The sequence below is a fragment of the Scatophagus argus genome, chromosome 16 (assembly GCF_020382885.2).
Source record: "Scatophagus argus isolate fScaArg1 chromosome 16, fScaArg1.pri, whole genome shotgun sequence".
NCBI classification, from domain to species: domain Eukaryota; kingdom Metazoa; phylum Chordata; class Actinopteri; family Scatophagidae; genus Scatophagus; species Scatophagus argus.
Genome location: NC_058508.1, coordinates 22,530,147 through 22,548,213, shown reverse-complemented (window position 1 = coordinate 22,548,213; position 18,067 = coordinate 22,530,147). Strand labels below are relative to the sequence as shown.

At 48.3% G+C, this 18,067-nt stretch overlaps 1 protein-coding gene and 1 pseudogene across 2 annotated transcripts; both read right to left on the bottom strand.

Moving 5' to 3' along the window:
* Positions 1–861: 861 nt before the first annotated feature.
* Positions 862–5,332, bottom strand: utp18 (UTP18 small subunit processome component). Of its 2 annotated transcripts, XM_046416534.1 has the most exons (14): positions 5,216–5,332; positions 4,880–5,126; positions 4,350–4,495; positions 4,172–4,267; positions 4,024–4,094; positions 3,840–3,940; positions 3,372–3,497; positions 3,103–3,277; positions 2,891–2,991; positions 2,393–2,483; positions 2,182–2,305; positions 1,701–1,875; positions 1,465–1,607; positions 862–1,314 (listed from the first exon to the last, which is right to left on the bottom strand). In XM_046416534.1, exons 2-14 carry the CDS (start codon positions 5,096–5,098, stop codon positions 1,290–1,292), a joined length of 1,593 nt encoding a protein of 530 aa, XP_046272490.1. In that variant the 5' UTR covers positions 5,099–5,126; positions 5,216–5,332; the 3' UTR covers positions 862–1,289. The 2 variants fall into 2 exon arrangements, with proteins under 2 accessions (XP_046272490.1, XP_046272489.1); XM_046416533.1 differs by having other exon boundaries at positions 4,880–5,278.
* A 5,590-nt stretch (positions 5,333–10,922) lies between these two features.
* LOC124073845 lies at positions 10,923–17,412 on the bottom strand (annotated as a pseudogene).
* Between the last annotated feature and the right edge of the window lie 655 nt (positions 17,413–18,067).

Sequence of the window (18,067 nt, the reverse complement as noted above, 5' to 3'; positions counted from 1 at the left end):
GTTTTAGTGTCAGCTCGTGATGTCACGGGTGGGCGGAGACTCGGCCATGAAAGACGGCAGGTGCACAAAGCCACCAGGTGAGTTTGCACGGTGAAGATTTTAACACAGTGCAATAACTGGGTGCAAACTGTATTATTGTTTTTACTGAGATAAAAAAAGGGAAGAACCGAAAAGCTCAATGAAATAAAAGCGAGCAGAAGTCGACGTCCCAGACGTGAATGCTGAGCTGCCGTCACAAGCAGACAGACAGGACGGAGGACATTCCTGCAGCCTGGGCGTGTGTGTGTGTGTGTGTCAGGTGTGAGCTGGTGAATCCTGTTTGATGGTTGGCCTTCCTGGCACCTGATTGGCTGGTTTGTCAGTACATACTCTGTGTTGAGCAACTGACTGCTTTGTGGCTGAAAGGCCTCCTCCAGCGTATGGAAGCCCACAAATAGAAAACAAAAGATTAAACAGTTTGCATTGTGACAATAATGATGAGTCATGGTAAGTCAAAATGATCGCACAGTCACAGTTTGGAATTAATACTACATCATTAAATACAAAGTCCAGATTATCATTTCCCAGTCAAAACCATAAATTCTTAAGTCAAAAGTAAGAGTTTAAAAAATCCAGATTTCTCTCAAAATTATGATTTTTGGGCTCTAAATTCTTTTCTTCTTTAAGGTGCTGAAGCGAGGAACTTCATGTGGCCGACACAGCTGCAGTTCCTGTCAGCCTCACGTTAACGTCCAGGCCCTGCTAGCTTAGCCAGCTCCTCCCGGCTGCCCGCTGACCGGCTGCCCACTGACTAGCCCCTGTATGTTTCCTCCTGAGCTGTCAGTAGTTTTGGTTGGGGGTAAAACACACACAGACGCAGCACATGTTGAACTGATCTTTTATAAATTCATTTCACACAGACAACAAACAGGTGGGCACAGACAGCAGGTCATCAGGTGAGTCGGACCCGAGTTCAGTCTGTGCCAGACTCCACTGGGATTTTTCATGTTTTAGCCTCAACAGCTACAAATCCTGTCGAAAGTCTGTCTTGCTGATCATTTTCCAAATTTTTATTTTCTTCTGAGCAACTGACATGAAACTGATATTTGGTCAAAGGTTTTGAACAGTTTCTTGTGCACTGGAGGACAAACCTCTGACATTTATGATGCTGTAGAAAATGATGAGAGCACACAGCACATCGAGGGAGCAGGCAGCTGAGACGTGACAGAAATGCAGACTGCTCCTTTAAATACATCAGCCCACTTTCACCTGACAGTCAGGTGTTTGTGTCCTGATGTCGGAGTTCCTCTTCAGAAGTCTTTGTAGTGCAGTAACCTGAACAGACAGAGTTTGGCTCAGTGTGACTAAAAGCACCAAATGCATCCATCAGCGAGGAGTTAAAAAGTAAGTGAAACACAACCAAGAAGAAGAAAATAAATCTAAAAACCAAGGAAATCTGGGAGCACGACAGAGGGGCCGTCTCACCTGAAGAGAGGGGCGTGTCCTTTGTTGTTAGCCAATGAGAAGAAGCCGCTGTGTGGGGAGAAGTCGAGGCAGCTGGCTCGATAAACAATCTTCTTCTTAGAGACGGGGAAGTTGGAGAAGACGGTGAGGCTGGGCAGGTGGACCTGAGAGGACACAACCAGGACACACACGGGGTTAGTGTTCACAGACGCTGAGCTGCTGCTGCTCCTCCATCACCACCACCACCACCACCTTACCAGTCGCACGGCCTCGTCCTCAGCTCGGGAGGCCACGGCCAGGATCTCAGACGACGGGTTAAAGGTGAGACAGGTCGCTGAGGTCAGCAGGTTCTTCACTGCTTTCAGAGGCTTGGGATTGGCTGAATTAAGACACTCCTCCTGGGAGTAGACGTTAACCACGCCCGACAGAGAGCTAAAACAGACACAAGATGGAAAAATATGTACTGTACATGAATCAAACCGAATCAGAATGAAATCCGGTGGAGCAGACGTTTCCTCCTCACTGAATCGTGTCTCCTCTCACGATTCAGTGATTCAGTGATTCAGTGACTCAGCGATTCAGAGAGTCAAATCCTGCCTTCAGAGGAAACCAAAACACATTTTTCACGGTTGTGGTTTTCGATTTTTCTGGCTCTTCAAAGTTTCATACTGTTGATGGTCCTGACAGACATCTATTAGCCAGTCAGAACACAGAAAGGCGTGTGTGGGCGTGTCTTACCCGCAGGCGAGGTACTGTCCATTTGGTGAGGCGGCGATGGACGTCCCCTTCACACAGCCGTCATCTGCGAACCTGTTGACACACCGACTGCTGCGCATGTCCCACACATACACCTCCCCCTCCTCTGCGCATACACACACACAGATTGATCACATGGCTGACAGGAAGCTGACATATGATGTCACACGTTCTATGGCCTGCGTGGACCCACCTGAGTTGGCGAAGATTTTGCTTCCGTTGTGGGAGAAGGCGACGCCGCAAACGTTACCGTTTATCTTCATACTGCGAACCACCTCCTTAGTCTGAACATAAACACACACACTTTGATTTTCAAGAAAATATATTTAGAAATGTATTTATTTCTTCTGTCATTTTGCTCCGACTGTAATTTCTGCATATTTTATCTGAGGTGTTTTTCACAAGATTTTAATCTCATCTTCCGCTTAGTCATTTTGTTTTAGTCTTAATTTGACTTGCAGTTTATTTATTTTTCTCCTCAAACGGTCAAATTTAGAGAAACTCAGTGAAAGTGTAGAAAAGATAAGGAAGAACTTCTGACATCACACAAAGAAGAAACTTCCTGTTTGAGTAAAGCTCAAAGCATCAACTCAGACGCCTTAAGATCAACCAGCTGCTGATCGTCCAACATCTCCGACAGGAGGGGGAGGTGAAGGGGGAGGAGGAGGAGGAGGAGGTGAAGAAGAGCTACCTTGAGTGTGAGGAGGTGCAGGTACCCGTTGGTCCCAGAGAGCAGCAGAGCGCCTCCTTCAGGACACACTGAAAACTCTTTCACTCTGGCTTCATTCAGACCTGAATGCAAACACAAGCAGTTGAATGAAGACATGAAGGACACAGGACAGAAAAGACTTAAAGAAGACAGAAAGATGTCCGCTTACTGCAGACCTGACCCCTCTGACTCACCTCTGACAGCATGGACAGGTGTGACTCGGCCCTCCATCATGTCGTACAGGTAGAACATCTTGTTCTTCAGACTGGTTGCGATCACCATCTCTCCGTCCCGGCTGAACTGAGCTCTGTGGACGGGGAACCGCTCCAGGTGGACGCTCTGGATCTTCGGGTTCGTCTTCCCGTCCACCTGCGGGACGAGACACAAATGCTGTAAAGTCACGTGATCGTTTGTTCCCGCCTTAGTCGTCTGATGTGAGAGAGAGCTGATTGGCCGTCTGTACCTGGAAGAGGCAGAGCGACTGGTCGAGGCCGGCTGTCATGACGACCTGAGCGGAGGGGTGGAACTGGACGGTGGTAAGCCTGTCCTCTGATGGCCGGGCGCTGTTAGCATGAAGACATTTCTTCATCTGAGACGAGAGAGACCGACTATCAACAAATGTTCATCAACAGGAAGCGTTTGGTTCAGCAGTAAGGACGACAGGAAGTCCAACAAAAAATGAAAACATGCTGACGTCTGCTGCCGATTACAGCGTTAGCATTACAGACGCTAAGTGACAGCTAGCTGCTGGCTTCTCCAGTAACAAACCAGACTCATGCTAGCATGCTCTGAGGCTAATATCGGCATGCTAACATTAGCTAATTAGCACTGTGACGGCATCAGAACTCCAGGTGGCGCCTGAACCAATTAAAATGTTGCTTCCATACCAAAAGGTTTTCAGAAAGTGTTTGATTTACAGGAGGCGACTGACCCTCAGGATGCCGCTGGGCAGACTGTCTGAAGATGCAACAAAGTTTCCTGTCCTCCTCAGCAGCTCATCGTCCTCATCTTCATCCTCATCTTCATCAACAGCTTCAGGAACACACAAACACAAGTTTGATTTTTCTGTCGTTCGAAATGAATCACAAAGAGCTTTTAAAGAGTTCTGTTTCCACCTTTCTTCCTCTTCTTCTTCGTCCTGTTGCTCTCAGCCCACGACGGAGTCCCTCCCATCGACTTCTGAAACCTGAAACGCACCAGGTTCACCAGGTGTGAGCAGGTAGGTGTGTAGGTGTGTGTGTGTGTGTGTGTCTGTCTACTCACTGTTCTCTCATCCTCTGCTGTAGTTTCTGTTTGGACATGGTGGACTCCGTCTCTCCTCTGACCAGGTCTCTACGGAAACGATGCTTCATGTCCACCCTAAGACATAAAACACATAAACACCTGAGTGTTTCCAGCAGGTGTGACCTGAACCTCACAGTAAAATCACATTAGCGCTCACTCTTCCTCCAGCTCATCATCCTCATCCACCCAAGCAGCTTCTCTGATTGGCTGGAGCTGCGGACGAGCTTCGTCCTCGGCCTCAGATTCGCTCGACACCTTGACTTCGTCCTCCACCAATAAAGCTCCACTCTGCTCCTCATCCTCCTGCTCAGACACAGGAAATGATGTCAGAGCAGGATAAACCCTCCTGAGTCATGTTCACAGTAAACTGACGGTTTTTAGAAGGGGAGAGAAGGAATGGAACAATAAAGCTACATTTACTGACCAAATGCCAAACTCCATTCAAAAATGATTCAGTTTTACTTTGCTTTCCAACCTTCTAGCATATCAACACATCAAGTTGTGTATAAACTCATAAATACGAGCTCATCGTCTCGGCAAAAAATTAAGTTGACATCTCATTGAGGTGTTCCTCGCAGGTAACTAAACAGCAGGATATGAAATAACTTTTTTTTGCACCGGTGTTTTGCCGAAGTTACGAGAACGTTAAATTAGCGGAATAGTGAACGGAGCCTGGTGAGAAGTTACCTCCACGAGTCTCTCCAGCAGCTCGTCCTCCCCTCCGAACACCAGCTCCTCCAGCAGCCTCACCGAGTTGTCTTCCTCTCCCAGCACTGCCAGCCTCTTCGCGTTTTTCTGCCGTGTTTGTTCCTCTACAGCGGGGTCAAACTTCGGTGGCAGACTCCTCTTCTTGGCCGGTGCTCTTTCCTCCGTCACCGGCAGCTTGATAACGTTTAGGTCCTCCATGTTTTTTACAGGTCAACGAAACCAAACCCTTAACAGAAAACTGCAGAATTAAACGCCCAGTGTACATTAATGATATACAGTCAAACTGTGTGTTTTCATTTGCATTCGGCAGCTAACGTTTCCCATGTGGACGCCACTGTTTTCTTCTTTTACTTCCGGAACGGTAACCTCTGAACCCGGAAAGATACAAATCTGCCCCTAGCGGCCACCGACGGAAATGCAGCGTGCTGACCACCAAACACCCCCCCCCCCCAACATTCTTTATTTTTTTTCCAATTGTTAAAACGCAATTTTGTAAACTGGGCTGGTTTTATCGAAATACGAAACACACAATTCACAAAACCAAACACCCAAACCCAAAAGTATCACATATGTCCTGCAAAATGAAGCAATGCAACCAAAGCTACATACAGCATTGTCAAAATCAAACTTCTGTGCCAAATGGCACACACTTCATTCATATTACCAGATTTTTGTCTAACCAACTACACACTTCGGGCATAATGAAGAGCACTCTAATCTCTAGCAAGCTTTGCCATAACACTGAAATAGTTCAAACTGTAGAAAATTCTTCAGGTTGTTCACATGCACAGAAATACTTGCAGACACACACATGCTGCTGTTACTTTTTTATTTTTCACCAAACAAGTATATTTACATTGGAGTGAACAAAAATATGCTCACAAAAAAAGAGGCAAGAAAAATAATTAGGCAGCATCTTGCTGCACAGCTGGATGTGGCCACAACGCCTCGTCCACATCACAGGCAATATCTTCCCTTGTCGGACATCGAGGGAAGAAGCACCTCGGGTGCCTTATCCATCCCTGAATCGCACCCACATCAGTTTCATCACATGCCTCTTCCTGCACATGCACACAAAGGGCTGCCGGTCATATGTCCTCCACCGCCATGCTGAGAAGACCTCTTCTGTGGGGTTCAGAAATGGTCAGGATGGTGGGAGGTATTGCAGAGAAACGGTGGGTGGCCCACAAACCAGGTGTGGACTGGTGCTGCACGATGAACGCTCACGTTGTCCCATACTGCAGTCGGTCAGTCGGTACGGTGTTATCCAGTACACTGGGAAACAATGTTGGCTGTAGTGTGCTGAAGTCAATGTTGTACTTACATCCACATTTGCTGGTCTGAGCTCTTTGAGAGTTTCTCTCAAACGGCACCTTATAAAGGCTTGAGGATGTGAGCCCATGTGGACAGACTGACTTGTTGAATGTTGTTGAATGTGATGTTGTCCTGGATGATGTGGCTTTGAATTTCACGTACTCTGATTTCATTGCTTTCCCAAACCAAATTTGCAATGGCAGCTTCCTCCACCATGGCTGCATCTCTCAGTCCTTTAGAAAAACAGGAAAACAAAACTGTAGGGTTGGACATGCGGCGGCACGGTGGTGCAGTGGTTAGCACTGGCGCCTCATAGCGACAGGGTTCCAGGATCGAACCCCGAGCCTTCTATGTGCAGTTTACATGTTCTCTCCGTGCCAGGACGGGGTTTCTCCCACAGGCCCAAAAACATGTACATTAGGTCATGTACAAACGTGTACATGAGCGGATTGCGTTACAAAAAAATCTCTGGGGCAGTCGTGGATCAGCGGTTAGGGTGTCGGACCCGTAACCGGTGGATCGCTGGTTCGATTCCCCGTCCCGGTGTCCATGGCTGAGGTACCCTTGAGCAAGGTACCTAACCCCCACTGCTCCCCGGGCGCTGCACGCGGTCGCCCACTGCCCCGGGTTTGCTGTGTGTGTGTGTGCACGTCACTTGGGTGGGTTAAATGCAGAGAACAAATTTCGTTGGAGTGAGTTCCCTCCAATGACAAAATATGTCACTTTACTTTAATCTTTAAAGATATTTCCCCCACAGTAGAGTAAATTATACAGGAAACTTGGACAGCGAGTGTATGACATCAGCCGTTCATGAAGTAAACAGGTGTCACCCAACTGATACACTACGACACGGGGTGGACTACATAGTGTGGAAGACATTTTGGCGACATAGCTGCACTCCAGTCTAAACGTCCAGATGACAGAGGCGACAGTGAGACGGCTCAAGCTGCACTTCCTGTCCAGCCTCTCACATGGTCAGCCCACGGCTGATGACAGGATCAGCTAAGGTTGTTCTGATTTCATTTGAAAGTTGTTGTCTCTTTTGGCCCTGAACTCCTCTTCCAGCTCTACCCCTACCTCTCACTCTTCCTCCCCCTTTCATTCGCACCCTCCCTCTTCCTCTCTCTGCAGCTCTCTCAGTCTTCCATTGTTGTTGTGAAAATAAAAAAAGTGCTCACCTGTGATCTTTATATAGTGCTTACTTCCTGATTGAAGTGGTAACAATTAACGATTGAGGCGTTTGGTCAGGTGGCACATATATCGGCCAATCATTCTGAATGGCAAACGTGAGTTTCTGTCAGGTTGTTGTGTCCTATGCAGAAAACTGCGTTCAGTGCATTTGAAAAGTGCCATTTTGAATTGTAAAAGGTGTGTAAAGCAGAAAATGTGTTTAGAGTTTTGGAGACTTGAGAAGAGGTTTGGCTCTGTGTGTCATTTTAGTGTGTTAGCAATTGGAAAAAACTGTAATACGACATAATTTACATGTATGTGTACTGCACACTGGGGGTCAAATGATTATCAGATCCGACGTTCAGCTTTGTTGATTGTAATCTCTGATCTCTGATTTTTCAAGTGGTTGTTAATAAATTAGTTTAAAATGCACCACAGTTTGTACAGAACCTGAAGTTATCAGATAAACGTAGTGGATTAAAAATTAAACCTGCTGCTTCAATGGTTTATGGACCAGTTATAAAACACTAATTTCCTGTATAAAATCTGTGTTGTGAATCACAAACACAAATGTGTGTCGTCAGGTGTGTGCGAACAACAGCAATCAGACTGACCACAAAGTGATGGCAGGAAACAGAAAACTGAAGGAGAGTTTATTTAAGACAGCTGCAGTTAAAATGCAGAGAGCAGTACGAGAGAGAGCATGCTGTTAAACTGGGATTGGAAGTTTGACTCTAAGCTACTATCATCACTACAGTCACAACGACCGTCTGTCCTGCATCACAGGAAATAAGTCACTTCATTAACATTTATTAACACTTTTCGGTTTGTTTAGAAGCTTCTTACGCGTGAGGACTGAACGAGATTCACGGCAAACAGTTTGTAAGGCAAACAGACGGACAAGAGGGCTTCCTGTCACAGTTAAAGACACATCGTCACCACGACTGCACGTGTGCAACAGAACAACAGAAGAAGAGTTTCGCTTTAAAGACCACCTGGAAAGAATTCCCATGTCTTACAAAGCTGTCCAAACAAGGAACGTTAAATTAGCTGATTTTTGAATAGAGTCTGGTGGTGACCATCCTGAAAATCCTGAAATTGAAGTTGGTATCTTGTTAGCGTGTTGCGAGTAGACAACTGAGAGGGATTTTGCAAAAATAACTCATCAGTATCACAAGAATAACCATTTTTTGCTTCATGACACACATAAGTTTAGTCCCAAAATTAAATTAGCTGATTTTTGAATGGAATCTGGTGGGAACTCTCCACCAGTCTTTAATAACTGGTATTTTCCCTCACATTAAAACAATTTCTGGTGTCATACTGAATGCTTATTAATATGACTGTGAGAAAACATCACAGTGTTGAAACATAAAGTCCGTCTGACAGCAGAGATGAAGCATCTTTAACTGAGAAAGTAAAAACAAAGCCGATCAGAACAGAAAATAATCACTTCTTAACATCAAATCTTTCAACAAAGCTGAACAGAAACGTGTCATGTGGTTCACATGAAACCTGCAGTTTAAAAAGTCAAAAACACGAACAACAGGAATTAAAGAGGGACGTTAAATACTTCCTCAGTACGAGACGATCGACCAACACACAACTGAGAATAAAGTCGTCATTTACAACATCATCAGGATGAATCCCATTAGTCACGACACAAACAAAGCTGGAATTTCATGAGGTGAAGCAGATTCACATTAAGTTATGACTTTGATGATTACGAACAAATTTTGTCATGACTTCAGATCCTAAAACACAACTTTACTCTCATGATGCTTTTCTTTAGCCATGAAATTGACTTTTCTCGTCTTCCTTCTCTGATATTCAAGTTGAATTCTGCACACTGATTTGTGTTATTTGATATTTCATTTATGTTACGGCGGGTTTCTCCAAACGTTTTTCTAACGTTACTTTATTCACATCAGATCATCTCAGATTATTCAGATCTTTTACTAAAATCAAACTTTTGAATCAGGACTTGATTTTATTGTCAACAAGAGACTTTTAGGCAGAACTTTACTTAGATCAGAGTATCTGATACTCTGGAGAAGGAGGGAAGAGGAGGGAGGAGAGAGGAGGAGGGAGGGAGGAGAGGGGAGAGGGGAGAGGGAGGGGGGAGGGAGGAGGGAGGAGAGAGGAGAGGGGAGAGGGGAGAGGGAGGGGAGGGAGGAAGAGGAGGAGGGAGGGAGGAGAGAGGAGAGAGGGGAGGGGGAGGGAGGAGAGGAGGAGGGAGGGAGGAGAGAGGAGGAGGGAGGGAGGAGAGAGGAGAGGAGAGGGGAGGGGAGGGAGGAGAGAGAGGAGGGAGGGAGGGAGAGGAGAGGAGAGGAGAGGAGAGGAGAGAGGAGGAGGGAGGGAGGAGAGAGGGGAGAGGGGAGAGGGGAGGGAGGAGAGGAGAGTGGGGAGGGGGAGGGAGGGAGGAGAGAGGAGGAGGGAGAGGAGAGGGAGGAGGGAGGGAGGAGAGAGGAGAGAGGAGAGGGGAGAGGGGAGGGGGAGGGAGGAGAGAGGAGGAGGGAGGGAGGAGAGAGGAGGAGGGAGGGGAGGGGGAGGGAGGAAGGAGAGAGGGAGGAGGAGAGGAGGGAGGAGGGAGGAAGGAGGAGGAGGAGGAAGAGGGAGGGAGAGGAGAGAGGGGAGGGGAGGGAGAGAGAGGAGGAGGAGGGAGGGAGAGGAGGGAGGGAGGAGAGAGGAGAGAGGGAGGGGAGAGGGGAGAGGGAGGGGGAGGGAGGAGAGAGGAGGAGGGAGGGGAGGGAGGAGAGAGGAGAGAGGAGGAGGGAGGAGGAGGGAGGGAGAGAGGAGGAGGGAGGAGGGAGGAGAGGAGGAGAGAGGAGGAGGGAGGAGGATGAGACAGAGGAGGGGAGAGGGAGGAAGAAAACAAGGAAGGGAGGATGTAAGGAAGAGTCTGTGCTGCCGGCGGAAGACTTCCTGTTTGTCTGTGATTGTCTGTCCCTTCACCCCCACGTCACACCCACATGGTACGAGCCGCTGACCGCCAGCAGCAGGAGTCAGCTGACCTCAGGTCAGTTTGTTTTGTCAATCTGGCACTTGGCACACACAACCTCCTCAGAGTCCGCGTCAGAGGTCACATCAGGTCATGTCCCGCCAAAATAAAGTACGTCCCGTGAAGGACATCAGGACAGGTGAGGCTGATGATGATGAAGTATGATCCTGTCCAGGTCTCTGAGTGTCAGTCTTCCTGCTTCATCAGGACCTCTGGATCAACAATTCCACATTTCGTCTCTTCCTTCCTGAGAGTTTGTGTCCGTTGTCAAGCGTAAACACACAGGAAACACAAATTAAAAGTGTTTCCTGTCTTCTTCCTTTTTACGTCCTCTAATGGCAGGAAATGTGATAACTCATCATCGTCGTTCTTCAAACATAAACTTCATTCTGCAGTCGGAATCACATTTCATTCAGTTTCAACATTTCTGTGACGAACTGAAACCAGAATCCAGTTTTCATCCGGAGCTCAGAGTGTGTGCAGCTTCACACACTCTCACACACACACACGCACCTGCACAGGAGCCCCCCCCCCCATACACACACACACACACACCTGCACAGGTGCAGCTGCCTGTTGGTCTTGCAAACAAAAAGTGCAAATGCAAAAACAAGTCAGAAGAAGAAGAAGAAGAAGTGAGTTGAGTGAAGCTCGTCTTCATCAGCAGCTTCACCCTGAAGACTGCAGGACCTTCTGTAGTGTCACAGCCAGTCACATGATCGCCTCTGCTCAGCCAATCAGCTGTGAGTGGAGATGAGGTGGTGATGGAGGCATCGCGGATGATGAAGCTGACATGATGGAGGTGTGTGTGTGTGTGTGTGTGTGTGATGTGTTCATGGTTCACCTCCCGACAGGAGGCAGAGGAGGAGCTCCTCTCATCACTGCAACAAACAAACATCAGAAACAAGAGATCAGCGCCCCCCTCAGGCTGCTGGAGTCACCAGAGGAAACCTGGTGTACTGCAGAACTGCAGTATTACAGTACTACTGTGTATAGTCGTGGTGCGCACACACCTCTGTTGGCCTTGCTGGGGTAGATCTTGGCGAAGTGTCGGTACTCGTCTGGAGGAGGGAAGTCGTCCAGAGGATGAAACGAATACTTGGACTCAAAATCATCTGAAGGAGCAAAAAAGACATCATGCTTTTATTTTGTAGAAACTTCCTTCTGTTTCATGACCAACTCAATTCATTTTTTTTTCTCACAAAGGAAAAGTCAGAGGACGAGGAGGAGGGACTGGTGAGGACAAATAAGTAAAACATGGAGGTGAACTTCCTGTCTCAGCAGAAGAAACGAGCTGCGAGGAAAATCCGACGTGAAACATCTGACCAACAATCTGCTGATCGATTGATCGGATTCACTCCATCTTTTCTATCACTTCTGATTGGCTTGTTATTTTCAGCAGCTCCACAGCTTTAATCAACAAATCCGTAAATTGAGACAAACTGAATCTTTGGATTTTGGGGAGGTAATCGATAATCCGGCGGATCAATCAGTGATAATCGTCACAGCTCCAATTCCAACCATTCAGCACAAGCAGGAGGACTGAGCCCTCCACAGCTCCGGCGGTGGGATCAGGACTCCTGCCGGTTCCACTGGCTGGGCAGGATCACACACACACTCTGCACCAGCAGAACCGCTACAGACTCTGACGGGTTCTGGTCTCTGGACCAACACACGGAGCAGAGAGGGAACAGACTCACCGACAAATGAACGAGGGACGGAGGAGGAGGAGGAGTGTCCGTTACGGAGAGGAGGGGGAGGTGGGGGGGAGGAGCGGCGGGGGTGCGAGTTGGCGGGGGAGGAGGTTTCCCTCTGGCAGGGGGTCAGAGGAGAGGAGGGGCTACCATGTGTCCTGTAAGGAGGGGGGGCGGGGCGTCTCTGCCACCCGCCCTCGATGGCTGGACAGGAACAGGAGGAGCTGAGGAGAGATCAATACAGACGATCAATACAGACGATCACTCAGCCTGCGTGAGACGCGCCTGATGATGTCACACTCACCTGCTCCTCTACCTGGCGTCTCTCTGTTAGGAGGCGGAGGCCTGTTGGCGCCCTGTTGGGATGGGTGGGGAGGCGGGGGGCGGGGGGGGCGGGGCCTCTGGTGGGGGTGTGGCCTCCAGGTGAGGGGGCGGTCCTCTTGTTGCTGAGGGAGTTGTGACGCTGTGGCAGCTCAGGTGCCACTTCACCTCCACCGCCCGCAGGGCCGTTTGTGATGCGGTACGGCGGAGGGGGCGGGGCAAGGGAGGAGGAGGAGGAGGCAGGATTTCCTCCTGAGGTGGGAGGACGTCTGCTATTGGCAGGAGATGGGGGAGTTTGGAGGGGAGAGGAGGGGTGTTGTTAGGGGTGGGGGGGAGGGGCTTCTCCCTGTTGTAGGAAGAAGAAGAGGAGGGAGGAGAGGGAGCGTTACCACGACGACAGAGAGGAGGAGGGGAGGAGGGCAGAGGAGGAGTGTTTCATGCTGGTAGAGGGGGAGGAGCTGCAGAGGAGGGGGAGGGGGGGAGGAGGACAGGTTGGGCAGGGAGGGACGCTGGGAGCGAGACGTCTCCGTTGGCGACAACGCCTGAGGGGAGGGACTTTCTGTGTCGTCATGGCGATGGCTGGGTGGGCGGGGCGCTGCGGCCCGAGTGGAGGGAGAACGTCCAGAGGAACCGTCTACAGGAAACAAACAAGCATCAGCCGAGAACCGATCAGTTACAAAATAAAATCACAGAAATAAACAACAAAATATTTTTCACATATTGATAAGAATATTTCACTAAAACTAAGAGCAAATAAAAGTACAGAAACTCCAGAACAAAATGAATGATCAGTGTAATACTAAAAAATAAAATAAAACATAAAGTCAATAATAATAATATCTTAGTAATAACGTAATTATTAAAAAATATCCCATAATAAAAGCAAGAAAAAGAAAACAATTGAACAGAAATGAGAACAGAACATATAAAAAGAACAAACACAGAGAAAGACAAAAATTAAAAACGGTCCAACTCGTCACCTCCAACTGGTCTCAGTTTAGGAACTCCGCCTGTGAACAGCCCTCCTATTGGCGGAGCAGAACCTGACGGGCTTCCTGCTGCACTGCCATTGGCTCCCCCTGCTGCTGCTCCGCCTCCCTTGGGCTCTGAGAACCACAACCATTGAACAGGTGAATGGAGACATGATGTCACTGCACTCCGCTGACACTGCGATGACATCACAGACTGAATGAAGCACTGAGCGAAGGCGAGGCGGCGCGCAGGTAACGTCAGGTAACTACGACAAACTCCGGAGTGAGTGGCGTGCAGCGAAGTGAGGCGGTGAAACGTGGTCGCAGTGCGTGTTTGTGTTAACATCTCAGCCAGCTGTGCGACGCAGTGACATCACAGTGAGACGCACCGACAGTAAAAGCCTCATGGGGAAGTGATCCTGTGTGCCGTGACGCAGTAGCACAGCAAACAAAGAAGCTTGGCGCTGAATTACGACCAAAGATTACGATATGAAATTAATCTGAGGTTCAAGCTGTCCAGTCGCAAAGAGGAGGACGCACTGAGGAATCCACACGGTTCTGACCGGATTTGGAGACCCTGAGGGCCGACCCTGAACTAGAAATCAACTTCATGTGTTGTCTGAACACCCGCCAGGTGTTTGCACCTGATTGGACCTCTTCTCAGCCTTCTCTCTGATTTGACTGCACCTGTTAAGGCAGGCGTCGTGTCCATCAGCACACACAGTTTGGTAACATCACATTGTTAGCTCCAGTTTTACAGCATCAGAGAAACATCTCAGCCTCTCTTACCTTCAGGTGATGAAGTGAAACTATCAGCTATCTTATTGTTTGTGGTGGGTTGCTAATTTTAATGCTAATAAACTAGCATGCTAAGTGACATGCTCAATCATGCACAATCAGCCCCAACTCAGTAACAGAAAGCACAGATCGGGAGGACGGGAAACAGAAACAAACAGGAAAACATGGACATCTGCTGACTCGATCTGTCCTGACACATGAAGTGTGTTGGATGAATGAGATGAGTGACGGAGTGTGTGTGTGTGTGTGTGTGTGTGTGTGAAAGAGAGCCTGATGTCACTCGGTCAGCTGCTGCTCTCTTCACACACCACACGTCCAGTCAAACTGAGTTAGCTGTTAGCCGCTCTGTTAGCTTTGGCTCAAGTGTGTCCTGAACAATAAAGAGCTCAGTGAAGATTTCTCCTCCTCCTGTCGTCTGCTTACTGAGCCGTTTGCACTGAACGTGTGCTGTTTGAAGTCTGCTGACCTGTCTCTGCTGACCTGTCTCTGCTGTCCTGTCTCTGCTGACCTGTCTCTGCTGTCCTGTCTCTGCTGTCCTGTCCCTGCTGACCTGTCCTGTCCCTGCCACCCTGTCCTATTCTGTCTCTGCTGACCTGTCCCTGCTGACCTGTCTCTGCTGTCCTGTCTCTGCTGTCCTGTCCCTGCTGACCTGTCCTGTCCCTGCCACCCTGTCCTATTCTGTCTCTGCTGACCTGTCCTGTCCTGTCCCTGCTGACCTGTCTCTGCTGTCCTGTCCCTGCTGACCTGTCCTGTCCTGTCCCTGCCATCCTGTCCTGTTCTGTCTCAGCTGACCTGTCCCTGCTGTTCTGTCTCTTTCAGCCTTCATGTCCACACACACGGGTTGACACGTGGGCTGAGGACCAGAGCCCAGTCGGTGCAGTGGGAGCTTTAGTTCTGCAGAATGGAACGCCTTCAGTTATCTCACTTCGTCTGCGTTTCGTTGTTAAAGTTCCCCTCCTGACACGGTCGTATGACAAACCAGACAGCGACTGGCAGCAGAGGCGCGCGGACGCCTTCCACGCTCAGAAGTCGGCGTAGCCCAGGTGGGACGTTTTTGAGGATAACAACATAAGAAATACACATTTCTGAGTAGAGGACTTTTTGTTAAATGAGGGGGGGGCAGAGGATGAGGTTTTGACTAGATGTTTTGTGAGTGTGGCTCTGATTTAATCTAATAATTAGGATTCCCTTAATAATTGGTCTGATGGTTTCATTCAGACAGGAAACACGGCGGCTGGCTGAAACCCTGCTGCCTCCTGCATCACCTCTGACATCACAGTGTTTGGTGTCTTACTCTCCAGCGACAGAGCGGAGCTCTTTTCTCCAACCGTCCTCTGCTGCTCCTCAGACGGCGCCCCCTGCTGTTTGGGCTGGCTCTGCTGCTGGTGCAGGTACTGGTATAAACGAATGTATGGATGATCTGTGGGAGGTGTCTGGCTCTTTGGTGTCTGGTGGCTCTTACTGTCGAGCAGCGGAGCGCTGCGGTCGTTCACCACCGCCACCTTCTTCAGCCTGGTGCCTTTACAGATGTCCGACAGCAGAGCACTGCGACCTTTACTCTCCTCTCTGCTCAGCTTAGGAGGGCTGGTGTTGGCCTGGAGGGGTGAAGTGGGAGAGCAGAGGGGGAGTCACACCATCAGTCCACTAGGAATCCAAACATGGCAGGCTGAGGCACAAACAGACGCTTTTCCACACAAGAACAATTTTTATGGTGGAGGAAAAACAGATTTGTGTGCAGTAAATTTGAATTTCGAACTTGAATTTTCCTCGGGATCAATAAAGTATCCATCTATCGAAAGAACTCGTGATGTGTGCACGAATTTTTTTCACAATCCATCCAATAAATGTTGAGATGAGTTTTATGACAAACTGCAAAATGTTGGCATGTGATGAAACTGATAAACATCGTGTGTGTGATTTATCAGTACAAATAAACAGGCGTCAGAAATGCGGACCACGGGAAGGGGCGGGGCTATCACATCCATCAATCAAGCTTTATTTATACAGACCCTTTCAAACAACTAAATGCAAGTCTTTATAGCAGACTGACAAAGCAAATGAGCTTTTTAGAGACTAAAACAACACAAAAGACAGCTAGTTAAGATAATAAAAGAGATAAAAACATGAATATATAACACACTTGCTGTACACAAAAACATAAATATTAAACGAAGATATTTTCAGCTCATGAGAGAAGGCTGAGATGAAGGAGATGAGTGAGGAAGACGAAGCATCAGATCAGAGGGAGGACGGGAGAGAAGAGGAAGAGCCAGTGATGATGAGCGAGTGTATCCTTACCTGGCTGAAGGTGGGGGGAGGTGGGGGTCCCCCTGGCGGTGGAGGAGGAGGGGGAGGGATGGGCATCCTGCTGCTGTACCGACACACACCTGATCACCCTGAAACACACAAACACTGCCATGCAGTTCACACACTCGACCAGGCCTGCATCAAAACCACTGGACTGTCAGGACCGAATCCCCATTTCATTTACCATCCAGACCACATCAGCCCGGACTAAAAAAAACCTTCCAAATCAAGACGTGACTGACACTCCCGAGACCGTTTAAGGTCCAGATCCAGAAAACCTCCATGGTGTTGGTACAAACAGAAAAAAGTGCAGTTTCACTGTTTCTGGGTCAAGAACCTCTGTGTGTAGACCTATCAGACCTGGCCTACAAATCACTAAAGACCACTTAAATCCCTTCATTCACTTGCTGCAGACAAAAAGAAGGCCAGTGTCTCCATCCAGACTGTTGGACATCAAAACACCAGCGAGGTCATTCCTGCTTCTCGGCATCGTCAGTGGCTGCGTTAGCTAGCGTGAGCAGCACCGACCCGAGCCTGAATCTCTGCGGTGTGATTGGCTAACACTTTGACTTCCGTGCTGGTTTAGCTTACTGTTCAACATCCACCCGGACAGACACACGGTTACAAAGTGGCCTGTTAAACCCAGAGTCAGGAATTTATTATTCACTGCTATGCGGAGTTACCCGTGTGTTAGCATTAGCATTGGGTCTGTGCAGCATCGCCGACACCTCCAGACAGGTGAAATAAATCCTACCTGCGAGCGTCACCGGCTCCCCGCGACTTAACTCATCATTTGGTCGGTGTGCTCGGTGTCTTCGCGCCTCTGTGTGTGGTTTGTCCTCCGCGGACAGTTAGCTCGGCGGTTAGCCGTTAGCCTCACCGCTGCAGAGCTGAGATTTTTGATTGCTCTGTCGTCAACACACAGGAGCACGTGACCTGCCCGGGAGGAAGTGGACTGCAGCTGAGCTGCTGCAGCTGCTGCAGGAGACTCGTCTGCTTTTACTGCACTACAGTACATACATACAGTACCACACAATGCACACAGTACAATACAGTACACAGTACGACCTTTTATCACCATTTCTAAATGACGTCAGTGCTAACCACTGCACCACCGTGCCGCCCGTGTAAAGCAGATGTTCCCCAACTTAAGCTTTTCTACGCAGGATGACTGAGACTCCACACAGACAGACACTGGAGGCGTTATAGTTAAAAAACAAAACAAAAAAACATTGATAAACACTTAGCTGTGAATCCAGCTACATTGTGGTGTCAGAAACTACTGATTATACATTATCACTGGCGGTTGAACCATTTATTATAAAATTACAATTATTGATGTATTTTTGAAGGAAATTGGACATTAAAACACTAAAACATTATCACTGTTGTCTTGTATAAATCAAACCTTTCCAGACATTTATATGTCTGGTATAAATCACAAGTTATTAAAGAATCAAGACAGATGATTTGTTCATGTATAACAAGTGGTTCAAACGACAAAATCAAAGTTTGTAGTCCCCTACATACTACATACATCGGACAAGGTTCGATTCCCCCATCAGAAGAGCAGGAAATATTTGGGTGTGGT